The 14,248-nt window shown below is 53.5% G+C and overlaps 2 protein-coding genes across 4 annotated transcripts; one reads left to right on the forward strand and one right to left on the reverse strand.

Moving 5' to 3' along the window:
• Window positions 1-5: 5 nt before the first annotated feature.
• Window positions 6-9,917, reverse strand: KHNYN (KH and NYN domain containing). Of its 3 annotated transcripts, none has more exons than XM_068546886.1 (8): window positions 9,693-9,917; window positions 8,811-9,031; window positions 6,875-7,995; window positions 6,586-6,716; window positions 6,403-6,499; window positions 3,670-3,777; window positions 3,360-3,461; window positions 6-2,825 (listed from the first exon to the last, which is right to left on the reverse strand). In XM_068546886.1, the coding sequence occupies exons 2-8, from the start codon at window positions 9,009-9,011 to the stop codon at window positions 2,573-2,575; spliced, it is 2,013 nt and encodes a 670-aa protein (XP_068402987.1). In that variant the 5' UTR covers window positions 9,012-9,031; window positions 9,693-9,917; the 3' UTR covers window positions 6-2,572. The 3 variants fall into 3 exon arrangements, 2 of the variants coding, with proteins under 2 accessions (XP_068402987.1, XP_068402978.1); XM_068546877.1 differs by lacking the exon at window positions 9,693-9,917 and adding an exon at window positions 9,450-9,502; XR_011074336.1 differs by lacking the exons at window positions 6-2,825; window positions 9,693-9,917 and adding an exon at window positions 9,450-9,508 and having other exon boundaries at window positions 3,383-3,461; window positions 3,596-3,777.
• Window positions 9,918-10,191: 274 nt separating this feature from the next.
• Window positions 10,192-13,770, forward strand: CBLN3 (cerebellin 3 precursor). The gene is made up of 3 exons (XM_068546935.1): window positions 10,192-11,164; window positions 11,458-11,577; window positions 11,917-13,770. Exons 1-3 carry the CDS (start codon window positions 10,865-10,867, stop codon window positions 12,112-12,114), a joined length of 618 nt encoding a protein of 205 aa, XP_068403036.1. The 5' UTR covers window positions 10,192-10,864; the 3' UTR covers window positions 12,115-13,770.
• Window positions 13,771-14,248: the final 478 nt, after the last annotated feature.

Genomic DNA, 14,248 nt, shown 5'->3' on the forward strand with positions numbered 1-14,248 from the left:
TCAGCTCATCTCTTTGGCCTAGGTTCTGAAATTTATTTCAAGAAGTGCCATCCTAGAAGACCCTTTACTTTACACGGGGTTTTGAAAGTTACAACGTGCAACATCTCCCTTCTTGGTCCCTCCATTGCCAAAAGAGCTGGCAACAAATTTGAGGCACGAGGTTATGACAAAGGTAGAGGCAAAAAGAATGGTGATCCATTTCCAGTGGGCTCTGTGGTCACCCTGCATACTTGTTTCACGCAGTGCCATTAGGATGCCAGCAGAGGAAGGGACAAGGCCCAAGTCCAGGACAGCCTTCAGTCTGTCACTGAACAGCAGTGAATTGATAAAGCAATCACACACTGGCCCCAGTTCATCAGGCTGCAGCAGGACAAAGCTGTGCAAAGCTTTAGGACTGTCAAAAGATAAGGACTTGCCTCTCATCTGACTGGGGCCACTTCAGTCAACCAGGATCCCTAGCACAAAGGGACAGAAGATACCTCGAGCCCACTGCATACCCACGAGCATTGAAAGTGAAAGGTACAAGGAACCTATCAAAAGCTACAAACTCAATCCTTTCAGGGAAAAAGAGTCCCAAGTATTCATCAAGGAGCCTCTCCCTTTTTATCGACCCTGGTTTCTGCCACAGTTTGACCAGAAGCAGTTCCCCTAGCCCCCAATTCAGGCCATATTAACCAATCTCCTTTCTTCTGAGGGGACTATGGGTTGTCTTTGAATCACTGTTACCACCCCGACTAGCCTCTCCAACTCGCCTGCCCCCAGCCCAGCTCAGTGCAGTGTAGTGGTGGATCTCGCCAATGGGGAGGGGCAAAGAAACTGGGACCCTAGGACCCTCTCCATCATCATTCAGCTCCACATGCTAGTTGCTGATACAAGGATCTGGGGTGATTTCAACTCCCTGTGCCACTCAGGGAACAGAAATCAGCCTAAAAAGAGGGCCATGTCCAGGGACTTGCTGCAGGGCCCAGACAGCACAGAATCCAGGGACACCTGTCTTACTTCTTTATCTGGTTTTGGACTCTTTAGGAAGTTGACTGGCTCTGTACTGTTCCTGACGGAATGACTGGCCTCAAAGGTAGAAGTAACAGAAAAGCATATTTGGGGATGCACTAAAGGAAGGACTGACTAGTACTGTCCACGGATGGGTGTGCTGCCTCGGAGGCAGTCAATTCCCTGGTACAGGAGGACTTCAAGCAGATACAGGACAATGACCTGTAGGAATCAAGGAGGAAAGAGAATGTCCTGAGGTGACAGCAGCTGGTCTGGTGGCCAGTCAAGTACCTTCTGACTCTGATTCTTCAATTTTCGTTTTCCAGATTGGTTCCTCTAGATACAAACTCTATAAACCCTCCCATCCGCATACACGCACACACAGAGCAGAAGTGGGTCTCGCTTTATGCAGCATATATGTTCTGTAAAGAAGATGCTAGGGTCAGGTCACATGAACATTTTCCTCGCAGAACATGGCTTCATTGGTTTGGTGACTGCTCAACTCTCGAGCAAGTGCATTAACCGGGGACTGCGGACTTTCTGACACGTTCGTTCAACTGTAAACAAACACCTGAATGCAACAGGAGAGCTGCCATTGATAGGAAGGAACCCTGAGAGTTTTCTGGTAATGCAAACAGTCACCCCTAATTAACCATTTTGTAAATGTGGATTTGGGGGGGGGGGTTGCCCAAAAGGGACGCAGCCATTATAGGGCACATTATACTGATGCAGTGTAAAAAATCTAGGGCACAGGTCCTGGGGACAGAGGACCCTCAGCTCTCTGAAAGTGAGGTTTTGGTTAGGAAGCCTGTGCAACCACAGACAGACACACCTGAGGCTTGGTCCAAGTACCTTTCCTCCAAGGAGCTTTCCTCCACGTTCTCATCTCTCCTCCCAACAGGCATTTTTACCCCTGACTTGTAGGCGGAAGTAAAGACCAAGATCAATCAAGGTCACAGGCAGGCATAGCTGAGACCAGAAGCCAACTCTCCCTCTGCCTTCTCCACCAGATCCCTGCTGCCCCACTGTGACCCAGAGCCCGTAACACTAGCCTTTCCAGGGCCCAGCATTCCCTTTGATGCGCCCAGGAGCCCAGCCAGGCCTGGGACTCGTCCTGTCCTCTGGCCATCAGAGCAGCAGCCAGGAGGAGGAAAGGCTTAGCTTCCTGGCCACCTGTTCTACATTCCCCTCTCACCCACCCTTGCCTCCATCCCCAGCTCAGCGTGGAGGAGGGGCCGACAGTCCCCATCTCCATGACCCACCCTTCCCAGCAGCCCCCATTCCCTACAGAAACCCTGCATAAGGCAAGGTTAAGAAGTTAAGGCTGAGCAGAACCTCCTGAGAGCTGGTTGAGGCCCTGACTCAAGATGAGATCAGGTCACCTTACAGACCTGTCCCCAAAGTGCCCCAGGCAAGAGCATTCCCCACACACGAATGCGCTTCCTTGGTGCTTCCCTGACACAAAGCACCAACTCAGGGTGAGACTGGGTCAGGGTCTGAGCAGCAGAGGGACCCTCACAGAATGAGCTGAGCTGGATGAGGCTGGAGCTGACGGGGTGGCAGTCACCAAGACAGGTGAGGCTCAAAAGTTGAGACTGAGCAGGGCCTCGGAGAGCTGGTTGATGTCCCGGCAGTACGGCTCCCGCTGCAGGATGAAGTCCACCTTGTGATCCTGGCCCCAAAACACCTCCAGCAGTTGGCGCCGGAGCCGCTCTGTCTCCCGCGTCTTCCGAATGCCACCACTGCCTTTTTCCTCTTCTTTTCTCCCCTGCTGCTGATTACTGTGTTCTGTGAAGCCCTTGGCAGAATGCTGAGCCTTAGAAGACCCCTGTGCCCTGGGAAGCAGCAGAGGGAACAGGAAGAGCTGATAAGCATCCTCGAGGGAGGTTAGAGCCCAGTGGGCCTCCCTGCTCTCCACTCCCAGTTAACTGCCCTGCCCAGTCTGGGCTCTGGGGAGCGACCCTGAAGTTCCAGAAACTGACCACTGAGGGGCAGTATCAACCCACTTCTGAAGGGAAGATGGCCTGTTCCTTTGGAACCTGGAAGGTGAACCTGCCACTATCTAGTTCTAATCAATTAATCACTTTATGTCCAACAGAGGGCATGCTCAATGCAGCTGGCTATAAGTAAAAGCAACCACCTTCCAAATAACTCCATCCAACACACTGATTAGGGAAAACAGGAAACAGGAGTTTCCCTCCCAGCCAGGAGGGTCTGAGTCAGGATTCCTTGGGCCAAGCCCAAGGCAACTTGAACTACTACAGAATAAAGCTGTCCCAGATTGAGGTCATTCTTCCCCCAATTCTCCAGGCCTGCAAGGCCCCTGCAGAGCAAAAGCCAGGGCTGCCTAGGAGAGTCTGAGGCATTACCTGACCGGCTTCTTCAGGAACTCATCCAGTGTAGGGCCATTTCGCCCCAATGGGTCATCAGGCACCATGAAGAGGTTTCCCACGAAGGTGAAGGGCAGCAGGCTGGATGGGCACAGGGAATGTGTGGTCACAGAGGGGCCTCTGCCCACCTCCCGGACAGTTAAGACCAACACCATCAGAAGCTGCCAGCTACCATCCTTCGCAAAGCAATGTCAGCCCCTTCCCAGAGTCCTCACCCGGTGGCACAGCAGAGCTGGTTTTAGAGAAAGGTCTGAGTCCGTGCCCTGTGCTCAGGGGAGGGCTCCCTCACCGCTCTCTAATGATTGCCATCCACTTCTCAGACTCCTCTGCCAGGTCCCGGAACTGGTCATTGGAGACAATGATCCCATCCGTCTCTTCAGCCAGCTTCACCATGAACCTGTCACGAAAGCCACAGCAGCCATATTGGGATTCTCCAAGGTCCCAACCCCAAAGAGCGTTATCGACTCCCGGGACCCACTTCTGGTGATGGAGATCTGGCCCCCTCACCTTGATCCAGCCACCAGGTGACTGACTGCATACGGGCGCCATGGGGTAGAAAGGAAACCCATGAAAGATGAATCCATCGTGGTTCCCCAACAGCATCCCCTCAAGTCACCACCATCCTCAACACTCTGTGCCTCATTAGTGTGAGACAGAAAGATCTGGCTCTGGCTCTGTCTTCTTCCACCGTGCCCCCATGAATCAGTCACAGATCCATCATGCTCCTCCTCTGAAAGCCTTTCCACTCTGCTTCCTTCCTTTCCAGTCCCACCATTACCATCTGAGCTACTTGGACATTGCAAGCGTGGTACTACTGCATAGCCTCCTGATGAGGGGCTCCCCTGCCCCCAGCCACTTACCACCCTCCAGTCTCTCCTGAACCCCCCCCCAAGAACATGGTCTTCCCTCCACAAAAGTCTTCCAGACATGCCCTTTATCTACCGAATATTTCCACATGCCCAGGCCTGGCAGCCAAGGCCGTCTAGAACCCAGCTCCAAGCCACTCTTACGGCCTTATCTCGCCCCATACTCCCTAATGTACTCAGCTCCTGCCAAAGTCAATGATCAGATTACACCCTGTCCTTCCAACATGCCCCATGCTGTCCGGCTTCCATGTTTCTCAAACTATTCCCTCCATCTGGAAGGTGCTTCCCCAACCTCCCTGATGAACGGAATCACCAGGGGAACTTTAAAAAAATAGATGCCTGGGCCCCACTCTAGTAATTCTGATTCCACAGGACTGGGGTAGGACTCATGAGGTGAGTCCTTTTTAACAGGTTTAAAACCCAGAGCTCCAACGCATCCCATGTCCTTGTCAACCAATCAACAAAAACTCTCAAAGCCTTCTCTTCCCACAAAACCCCAGCCAGAAGGGGGATCCCTTTCCTCTCCATTCTGTACTGTTTGGTTTACAGTTTCTTTGGGCTCTTTGAAGTCGAGAATCAGGTCTTCCCTGATTCCCTGCATTCCTGCTTCCTTCGGCAGGCCTCCGCACCTAGTACTAAGCAGGCAGTCAGTATTTGAAAGACAGTGTGGTATAGAGAGAACTAGTAATCAGGATTCGGTGTGACAGGTGTCTGGTTCTAAGTTTCTGTCTGGGAAACAAATTAAGAAGATGACATAAAAACGTATATGGTATCATATAATGTACAAAAGGTATTTTCAAGTTAAGCATATTTCAATACTATTATCACGTTACATCATACGTTGTTCCGCAGTATTCAGTAGGCCTGTGCTACGTGCCACTGTGTTTTTCACTGTAACTAGGCAAAATTCCAAATTCATATCGTGCTGTCTGCCTATCAGGACGTACACAACTGTACAGACATGTGCCTTCAAAATTTATTACAACTGACTCAACCTTCAGTTTTAACTGTGTCAGTGCTGACGTGTAAAGAAGATTCCATAGTGCAGATAACCTGTGAAATCTAGACATAAAACAGAATAGCATCGGGAGAACGTGAACTTTTTGTAGAATACCATTTTCCTATTAGGGAGTAAGAGCTAAGTGTTTGAAAAAACAAAATATATAATCACTTCAGTTTGGAAACTCGTTTTTAATTTAAAACCGAAAATCCTAGAGAATAAAGAACTTGTCACTAGTTTTTTTAAATTGGTTAGTTAGCTTTTAAAATCCGCCCATCTCCCACGCTGTGTGCACACTGGGGAGGGAATGTGCCCCGTGTTTTTCAGTTAAACCAGCTAGCAGCTCTAAGTTCTCATTTTCCCTTTGCTACTTCATAGCCTTTCAAGAAAGTTAACTACTCTGACCCTCCGTCTCCATTTCTGGACAACAGAGGTAAGACCCTCTGCCACACTTGATTGGATCCATGAAAAACTAAGGAATATCACTGCCCTCCTGCCCAGCACCTTGAGTGAGACAAACACATACCTTAGCTTCTTTTGACATTCACAAGGAGGATGAATGAATGGAAGAGGCCTTGAGACAAAGAGATTAATCCACTAAGAGACTCCACAGTCAATGACTGTGCAACCTGGGACTCAAATCCAGACCTGCAAATTCTAAGACCAGTGATCTTTCACTATCTCTTATAATACCATGTTTTGTACAGTCTTATTATGCATGGAATGCATTTCTTCATTTATCGTTATTTTGAACATTTACTCCGGTTTTTCCAGAAGGTTGAGGAATTTCTCTATGTGTTTGGACACCTAGGTTGTAAGAGGCATTTGTCAGCTATTCATGTCATTGGCTTTCCCATCTTTCCATTAAATCAGTATTTTCTAGACAGTAAGGCACTATATAAACATGAGGCATCCTTTAGTTTGATGAGTGAAAAGTGAAGGATGAGTGGACAAACAGAGCTGTCCACCATCCATCTCATCCTGCCTGCAGGGCAGGTTTACCTCCCCAATCATAGGGGCTCACGGAGGAGAACTGACCCTTGTCCCACGACTCAGGCTTACAGACAGTGTGAAGGGTCAGGAGCTTCTGTCTCTCCCTCAGTCTCCCACTTGGCTCCTTGAATGTCGAGCCTGTGACCAAGAGAGAAGCAAGTACCTGTCGTCATAGGAAGAGATCCTCTTGCCATCCAAGACCCGGGAGGGAGTGAGGGAGAGCAGGCTGAGGGAATACAGCTTGTGCAGGAAGTGACCCTCTAGAGAAACAGAGGAGCACAATGGGGTTATCCTCAAGGTGGAAGCAGGGCCCACCCCCGGACACAAAAGACCAGGCCCAACTCACCTCTGACCTTGGAGTCCCTACTGAAACGCCACTGAGGCACAAAGACAGTTATGTCGCGGTGGCCACGGTCCCAGAAGTACTGCACAGCAATGGCAATGCCCCGGCTGGAGAAGTAGTGCTGGAGGCCATGCCTGCAGTGGAAAGGGGTCAGCGTTCTGGGGCCCCCAGGGGGGCCTGGCAGCCTGGCTGTACTGCCCCCCACTTCGCACATATCCCCAAGGTGAACACAACTGCCCATCTCGTCATCTCATCCCCCTCCCCAGGACTCTCAGCCCCACCAGGTACTCACACCATGGCCACGTTGCTGCCATCGATGACAATATGGCGCAGGTCTGGCTTGCCTGGCACATTGGCAAGGCACAGGGTGAAAGGGTCCTGGAGGGCCTCCTGGAAACGCTGCGTGCCAGTCACCAAATTACCCCCCCGGGTGCCTCGTTTCCACGGAGACCCCCGACCTCGAGCCACGACCTGCTGCTTGTCTGCCCTGTCTCCTCTGTCCCCTCGATCTCCGCAGTGCCACGGGGGTTCAGGCGCTGGTGGGGGGCTGGGCACTCTTGGAGGTGAGGCTTCCCCATTATGGAGCCGCTGCAGGAGGGAGGCTCCCCGGGGCTGAGCTGCCTTCTGACAGGGGCCCTGGGTGCCAGGAGGCTCGCCCTGGACCCAGAACCTTCCTCTTTCCTGAGGCACCCCCTCCTTCCCCAGGGCCTTCCCTTTCAGAGGCACTGCCTGCCCTGCCTCTCCTCCTCCTGACTGTGGCCTGAAGGCCACTTGTCTCTCCCAGGCCTCTTCCCCGGGCCACTCCTTCCACCCCAAATCCATCTCCCTGGGACCACCGTGCTTTGTCCCCTCCTTCTCCATAGCATGTCTCTCTCCCCTTGACTCTTGCCACCCTGCAGGTCCTGTGTCCAGAGACTCCCTGCTGTCACTCAGGGGACTCCTGACTCCCTGGTGCTGAGCACCCAGCAGACCTGGGCTCCCCCACTCCCAGGACGGGAATGCTTGGGGCCCCTGCCCCCTGGATGCCTCTTGCACCAGGCTCAGCAGTTCTTCCTGGACAGCAAGGGGCAGCTGCAGCAGGGCCTCTGTGTGGGCATCCCCCCGGGACTGCAGCAGAGAAGAGAATTCTCTCAGCACTCCAGCACACTGAGAGGCTCCAGGGGATGGCCCCAGCCGAAAGTCCCAGCTCAGGCGCTCCACCAGCTCCTCCACTCGGCTCTGGACCATGACAAAGGCCTCGGTCAGGCCGCTGACCATCAGCGAGCCGGGCGCCCCCGGCACCAGGTGGGCTGATGTGCTCCAAGTCAGGCAATCAAGGAAGAAGCCCTGGGCTCCCAGAAAGATGCAGTGCAGTTTGGGTGGGTAGTGAATTTCATTCTGTAGCTCTGGGCTGCAGAGACCCTTCAGGTACTCCTGGGGGAAAAGGTGGGGAGGGGAGGTAGGAAAAAAAAAGAGACTGCTGGAATCCTAAGTGGCCCAATAGCTCCTTCGGGGCCGCTGCTCTCCTCTGAGCTCCAGGATGCCTGAGCAGAGCAATGGAGCCCTACAGATCCTGAAAAACGTGGTGGTTAAGAGGGGATCAAGAAACTCACTTCTTTGCCTTTTCAGTTGACAGCCTGTGGCTGAATTTCCATTTAGAACTTGCCTCAACTTAAGAAACTGTTATAATTAATTGGTTAAAAGGCTGTCTCTTCTAAACATTTATGTGTGTGTATGTGTGTTGTATATTTCCATCATAACGATCATCATTGATAACTTTTACTGAACTCACGCTTTACATGCTTTACCTAATTCACAATGAGTTCAGTGAGGTGGATACTGTTATTATTCACATTTTATAGATAAGGAAACAAACTAGGACCACAAGGATGGTATTTGGTCGTGCCGTTCTGTAAGTCCTGACTAACTCCAAAGGAATCAGTGTGGCCTCCCACCCCACAGTGAATTCCTTGGTGGGGCCTGCTTGCCCAACCAGATTATCTCTTCTCTCCCAAAGAGTACAAACTGATTTGAACTGAGTCACTTATCTCCAAGCCCTGGCAGAATCTGGGTCATCGCAGCAGAAATGAAACCAAAACTCTTGACAAATAGAGAGTTTGGAAGTTCCTCAAAGCTCAGGGCCAGTGAGACAAGCAAAGAGTGGAGATCCTCCCCAGCCCCTCCTCTCTTCTGCCTCCTCGGGGGAGGGAGTCATTGTTTCCCCGGAAGGGTCAGGGAGAGGCGTTCACCTTGGCTCTGCTGGCGTTCTCCTTGGGGCCCTCCAGCTGCAGCCAGATGTGAGGGTTCTCAGGACAGTCCTTCGGGAGGACGCTCATCCCCACCCTGAAGATGCGCTCCACGTGGGGTTGCTGTTCCCGCACCTTGTCCTCGGCCTCCGCAGACACCGCAAAACGGTCAGGGGACGGGGAGCCAGCCCCCCAAGTAGGCATGGCTCCTTGGCCGCCCAGCCCTGGAAGGAGGGAAAGCAGCTCAGAGCCTCAATGTCCCCTCACCCCAAATTTGGTCTCCTGGCCTACACCAGCTATCAACAGGTCGCACCTAGTTACCAAACTGGTAAACAACCCAAGAGATAACCAGCACTTCAGTCCATCTTGGGGATAGGGAGGGAATGTCAGATTATCTGGACACAAGGGCCTTCTCTCCGGAGACAAGTCATGGATAAACAAGGCTGTCTCTCTGGGATGGGTGTGTGGCCTTTGGAAAATGACCACAGCCCTGAGCAGGAAGCGGGGGCGGTGCGGTGCGGGGGGGGCAGATCCAGCTGGGTCCGGAGGCCAGAAGGAGGGGACAGGTGACGAAAGAGTCCCTCTCCTCCGGGTCTCTGCAATCTCCGGGTCCAAGACGGCCTCTTAAAGATGAATCCTCACCAGGGCTTAAACTGGGCTGTCCTCTGGGTCCCTTGTCAGCCATTTCCCAGGTTCTAGCCACTCCCACCCCTCCCCCTTCCTCCGCCGTCTGCTGCACCCCTCGGTCGCGCCACGAGCCCCACGCGGGGCCCAGGGGTCGGACCGGGCCCCGCCCATAGCCGCTGGCGGCTGCCGCCCCCCGACTGCGCTCTGCAGTGCGGCCTCTGGCTCCCGCGGCCCGGGCGCGGGGGAGAGCGCGCCTACCCGCCTCGCCGCCCGCTGCGGCCTCAGTCCCGCCGGCGCCGCTCGGTGCCCGCCGGCCCCAGCCAGCTTCGCCCGCGCCCCCGGCCCAGGGAAGAAGGGCGGGGGGCCCGAATCTGGGCGGGCCTTCCCGATTCCTCACCCAACGGGGACCTCTCTTCCCCACATCACGAACAGTTTTTTGAGTCACTTCCTGGCCGGGGGCGGAGTCAGCTGGGCCCCTCCCGGGGCTGGGCCTGCACCGAGCCCCGGCGCGCGCCCGCCCCCGCCAGCTGCAGGCGGCTCCCCGCCCGCGGCCTGAGCCTCGGCCCGGGCCCAGGCCCCAGCCGGCTCCCCGCCCCCGGCCCCGCCCTCAGCCTGCTCGCCCCCCCGGCCCCGCCCACTCGCCCGCTCTTGCTCCAAGCCTGCGGGGTTACGTCTTCGCGCTCTTCTGAGTTTTCAATCGCTCCACGCAGTTGTTTCTCAGGAATGAGGAACCACTTCATGGAGAGATGGAGGTGAAGAGCGCTTTAAAGGGACTAATGCAGTCCCTTCGGATGAAGATACAGAAGACCAAGGAAAGGAAGAGACGGGCCCAGGGTCACAGGATAGTGATACTGTTGGGCCAAGCGCTTTCCACCAAAACAATTGCGGGGGAAACACAAGGACACTCCCTTTTTTCCAACGGTGGAAAAGATGCTGCTAAGAGGGCTGCTGACTTGCGAGGGATTTTGAAGAGGGGAGGAGTGAGGGGAGGAGCTGTAGGAGCTGTCTCACACATACGCACACACACACACACACACATACACATACAGGAACTCGCAGTCTCACACAGACACCCATGTTCTCTGTCGTCCCAGTTCCAGCCTTCAGTGCTCTCGGGAGGGGCTGCCCTGGGGTTCTGGCTGTAGCCCTCCTGTATGGCTGCCTCATTTCTCCTCTCCCTCCCAGAGCCCAGCTGCTGTCATTTTGTGCCCTGCCGAGGAGGCAGGAACTGCAGTGACAGCAGGAGTGAGAGGCAGGACAGAGTCGTGGGGCACAGAGAGGGATGGAGAGGGAGATGCCAAGACCAGGTGACCATGAGTCCCAGAGAGAGGGCTGAGAAGCAGGGTGAGGGGTGGTGAGAGCCTGGAGGAGAGGTGGGCAAAACCAAGGAGCAGACAGAGAAGGCTTGTGGGTCACAGAGCCACTCAGCCATGCTGGGAGCAAAGCGACACTGGCCACCAGGTCCCTCACTCAGCCCCGGGCTGACCTTGGCCCTGACACTTCTGGCCCTGAGGACCGGGTGGGCCCAGGAGGGGACAGAGCCAGTCCTCCTGGAAGGTGAGTGCCTGGTGGTCTGTGAGCCCAGCCGAGCTGCTTCAGGGGGGCCAGGGGGAGCAGCCCTGGGAGAGGCGCCCCCTGGAAGAGTGGCATTTGCTGCAGTCCGAAGCCACCACCACGAGCCAGCAGGGGAGATCGGCAATGGCACCAGTGGAGCCATATACTTCGACCAGGTAATCCCTCTACCCTGCAAAGACCTGGAATCACTGTCCAAACCCACTCTGCTGCTAAGGAAACAGACCTGCTGCGGCCAGTTGCCCCCAAGCCCGCTGCCCGTCTCCCTGCCCTTCATTCCCACCACACCCTCCTTGCCCTTTCTCACCATTGCTTTTGAATCTGTGCATTCCTCCTGTTTGGTCTACTTGCCACCCCTTCCTTTCCTTACTCACTGCCCCTTCCCCCCAATCCTGGTTTCCCCGAGCCCCAGGCATCCCCAAGCCCCACTCAGTAGGGTCGCTTCTCACAGGTCCTGGTGAACGAGGGCGGTGGCTTTGACCGGGCCTCAGGCTCCTTCGTGGCCCCTGTCCGGGGCGTCTACAGCTTCCGGTTCCATGTGGTGAAGGTGTACAACCGCCAGACTGTCCAGGTGACCTGAACCCTAGGCCCTGTCCCATCCCCGGCTCAGGAGGGGAAGGGAAGGGGGGAATAAGTGGAGCCCAGGGGATCCCCAGGCAGACCTCCATTGGCCTGCATCCTGGGGGGCCAGGAGCAAGGCGGGAAAGGGCCCGCCTAGCAGAGACTGTGAAGGAGGCACAGAGTCCAACACCGGCCACCTCTCAGCCCTCCCAGGAGGGTGCTCTGAGCCTCAGGTTCCCAGGTTCCAGAGTGTCCCTCTGGGGCTGCAGAGATGGAAGGAAGCCCTCAGGAAAGTGGGGGTCCTGGGACAAGGACTGGGGTGAGGTGCTGACTGGGCTCCCCTCCCCAGGTGAGCCTGATGCTGAACACATGGCCTGTCATCTCGGCCTTTGCCAACGACCCAGACGTGACCCGGGAGGCAGCCACCAGCTCTGTGCTACTGCCCCTGGACCCCGGGGACCGGGTATCTCTGCGCCTGCGTCGAGGGAACCTGCTGGGTGGCTGGAAATATTCAAGCTTCTCTGGCTTCCTTATTTTCCCACTCTGAGGACTCAAGCCTTTCAAGGATGGAAATCTAGCCCCTGACTCCTGCCCTCTGCCCTCTCCTGCCACAGAAGTAGCATCTTTAGGGCAGGAGAGGGACTCCCTCTGGCTGCCTTTATTCCACGTCCTTGCATGGGACCCTGTGCCAAACATCCAAGGTGAAGAGTAGAGCTCTGGTGTCTCGGGACCTGCCCCTCTTAACCTACCCCTCACGGTTGCCTCTCACTGCATCTCTTTCTGCCTGCAGCCCTAGGATCAGGGCAGGGTTTGGCAGGTAGGGAGGCCTGTGCTACTTTGCAGACTCTGCTCCTCCTGTCCCCCAACTCCAACCCAGCTTCCTGCTCAGTGCTATTTGGGAACAGGTGGTACAGGTGATCCTGACAGGCCCCTACAGGGGACCAGATGGACCAGCCTCAGCATACCCAGCAGGATCCTTCCTGTGAGGAGCGCCAGCATCACAGAGCTCGGCCAGCACAGTCAGAAGCTGAGCCAGCACCGTGCGGACTAGAGGAGGAGGGAGGCTCAGCCAGTAGCAGAACTGTGGGGGGTGAGGGCCACAGAGCAGCCCAGAGCCTGTGGCTGGTGCGGCAGGAAGGGGGCATGCACCCAGCCTGAGCACAGTATACATTTTCCATGTACATTGGGGCAGCCAGCAGACGGTGAACCGGGCGTCTATTTGTGGCAGATCCCAGATGGACTCTGGCCCTCATCTCCCCACCCAAGACATGGGTGTGTATGTTTGCTTTAGCCGAGAGTGGGTATACAGAGGTTCCTTTGGCAGCTGGAGGTGGAGGTAGGTCACATGTGGGCAATTGTAGATCTCCAGGCATGGAACACATCAATGACCGTGGCCCCCTCCTAGAACTGCTCCACCTTTGTAGTCTTAAGTTCAATCACTTCACGCTCTGACCACCACCTCCTTCCTCCCAGCTCTCTCAGGGACCTTCACTGTACCTGTCCCACACTATCCCACAACCTCTCTTCTTTCTCCTGATTTGTGCTGTCTTATCCTCCTCCTTAAAATTCCTTGGATTCCATAATTCATCCTTTCAGCCACTCTCCTGCCAGTATTATAAACTCTGTCTCATCTCTCTGTCCCATTGGCCCAGCATGGATGAATCTATCAATAAAGTAATTAGAGAATGATGCTCAGTGAGACCCTACAGGATCACTAAAGAGAGAACACGACATTACAACTGGGTTCAGGGGTTACAGGATACAAGCAGGTATGCTGTAGGGAAAATAAATGTAAAACTGTATGTCAGAGTCAAATAAAAGAGGATTTGGTAGTGCCTGAGTTAAATAGGAAATACCAATGTGAATTTGTGGTTTTCAAAAGAAATAACTTTTTCAAACTTTGTCACTAAAGCGGCATAGAAACAACATCAGGAAAAAATCTGATATGCATTCTTAGCACCTGAATCTTTGCCTCAAATATTATTCACCTTTAAAAGGACTCAAGGTCCCTTGGAGAATAGCTCCATGTCATAAATAACTCTAGGCCTGGAACCTATTGATGAAGACAAAAAGCAAAGATACTTTCTTAAATGTAGGGTAGAGCTGAGAAGGCAAAGGAACCAATTTTAATAGGCTTCCACAAATTGACATTCTGTGACAATTTGATAATCAAAAGGAAAATAATATTGTTAATTGGAACAAGGTGAATTTTTAAAATCCACAACTCTGTTGTGATTTTCAAAAAGGAAAAAGTAACTATACAATGTGCAAAAATGTAGTTAATATACTGAGCGAAGAAGTATGACTATAATAGGATATTTTTAGTTAATTTTGATAAGTAGAAGAGTATAAGTATAGCAGATATTATATCTATTCATAAGGTGCATTTATTTTTCTTTATCTGCATAAGTAGGGAGGGGTGGATCCAGAGAGCTCTCAGTAATTCCAGAAAAAGTTGGAACTGTATCAAAAATGAAAGAGACTGATTGGCACCATCTGGTCATATATTACAACTAGGAAGAAAGAAGCTCCAACAGTGTGTTACATGAACATGAATTAGGCAAACATCCAAAAGATAACTGCTCACTGCTCAAACATGATCCTTCATTTCTTGGGAAAGGGGGCCTCTATACTACACTACTAATTATAATGAGATTACAGTAACAGTAAAACCCAAAATA

The sequence above is a fragment of the Eschrichtius robustus genome, chromosome 1, assembly GCF_028021215.1.
Source record: "Eschrichtius robustus isolate mEscRob2 chromosome 1, mEscRob2.pri, whole genome shotgun sequence".
Classification (NCBI taxonomy): Eukaryota; Metazoa; Chordata; class Mammalia; order Artiodactyla; family Eschrichtiidae; genus Eschrichtius; species Eschrichtius robustus.

What these genes read in the sequence shown, in the direction of transcription:
- CBLN3 (XM_068546935.1), top strand. Translation starts at nt 10,865, where the DNA reads ATGCTGGGAGCAAAGCGACACTGGCCACCAGGTCCCTCACTCAGCCCC. An exon ending in GAGCCATATACTTCGACCAG is followed by an intron (nt 11,165 to 11,457) that starts GTAATCCCTCTA and finishes CGCTTCTCACAG; the next exon opens with GTCCTGGTGAACGAGGGCGG. An exon ending in ACAACCGCCAGACTGTCCAG is followed by an intron (nt 11,578 to 11,916) that starts GTGACCTGAACC and finishes TCCCCTCCCCAG; the next exon opens with GTGAGCCTGATGCTGAACAC.
- KHNYN (XM_068546877.1), bottom strand. Translation starts at nt 9,492, where the DNA reads ATGGCTGACAAGGGACCCAGAGGACAGCCCAGTTTAAGCCCTG. An exon ending in TAGGGACTCCAAGGTCAGAG is followed by an intron (nt 6,500 to 6,585) that starts GTGAGTTGGGCC and finishes CTGTTTCTCTAG; the next exon opens with AGGGTCACTTCCTGCACAAG. An exon ending in ATCTCTTCCTATGACGACAG is followed by an intron (nt 3,778 to 6,402) that starts GTACTTGCTTCT and finishes CTTTCGTGACAG; the next exon opens with GTTCATGGTGAAGCTGGCTG.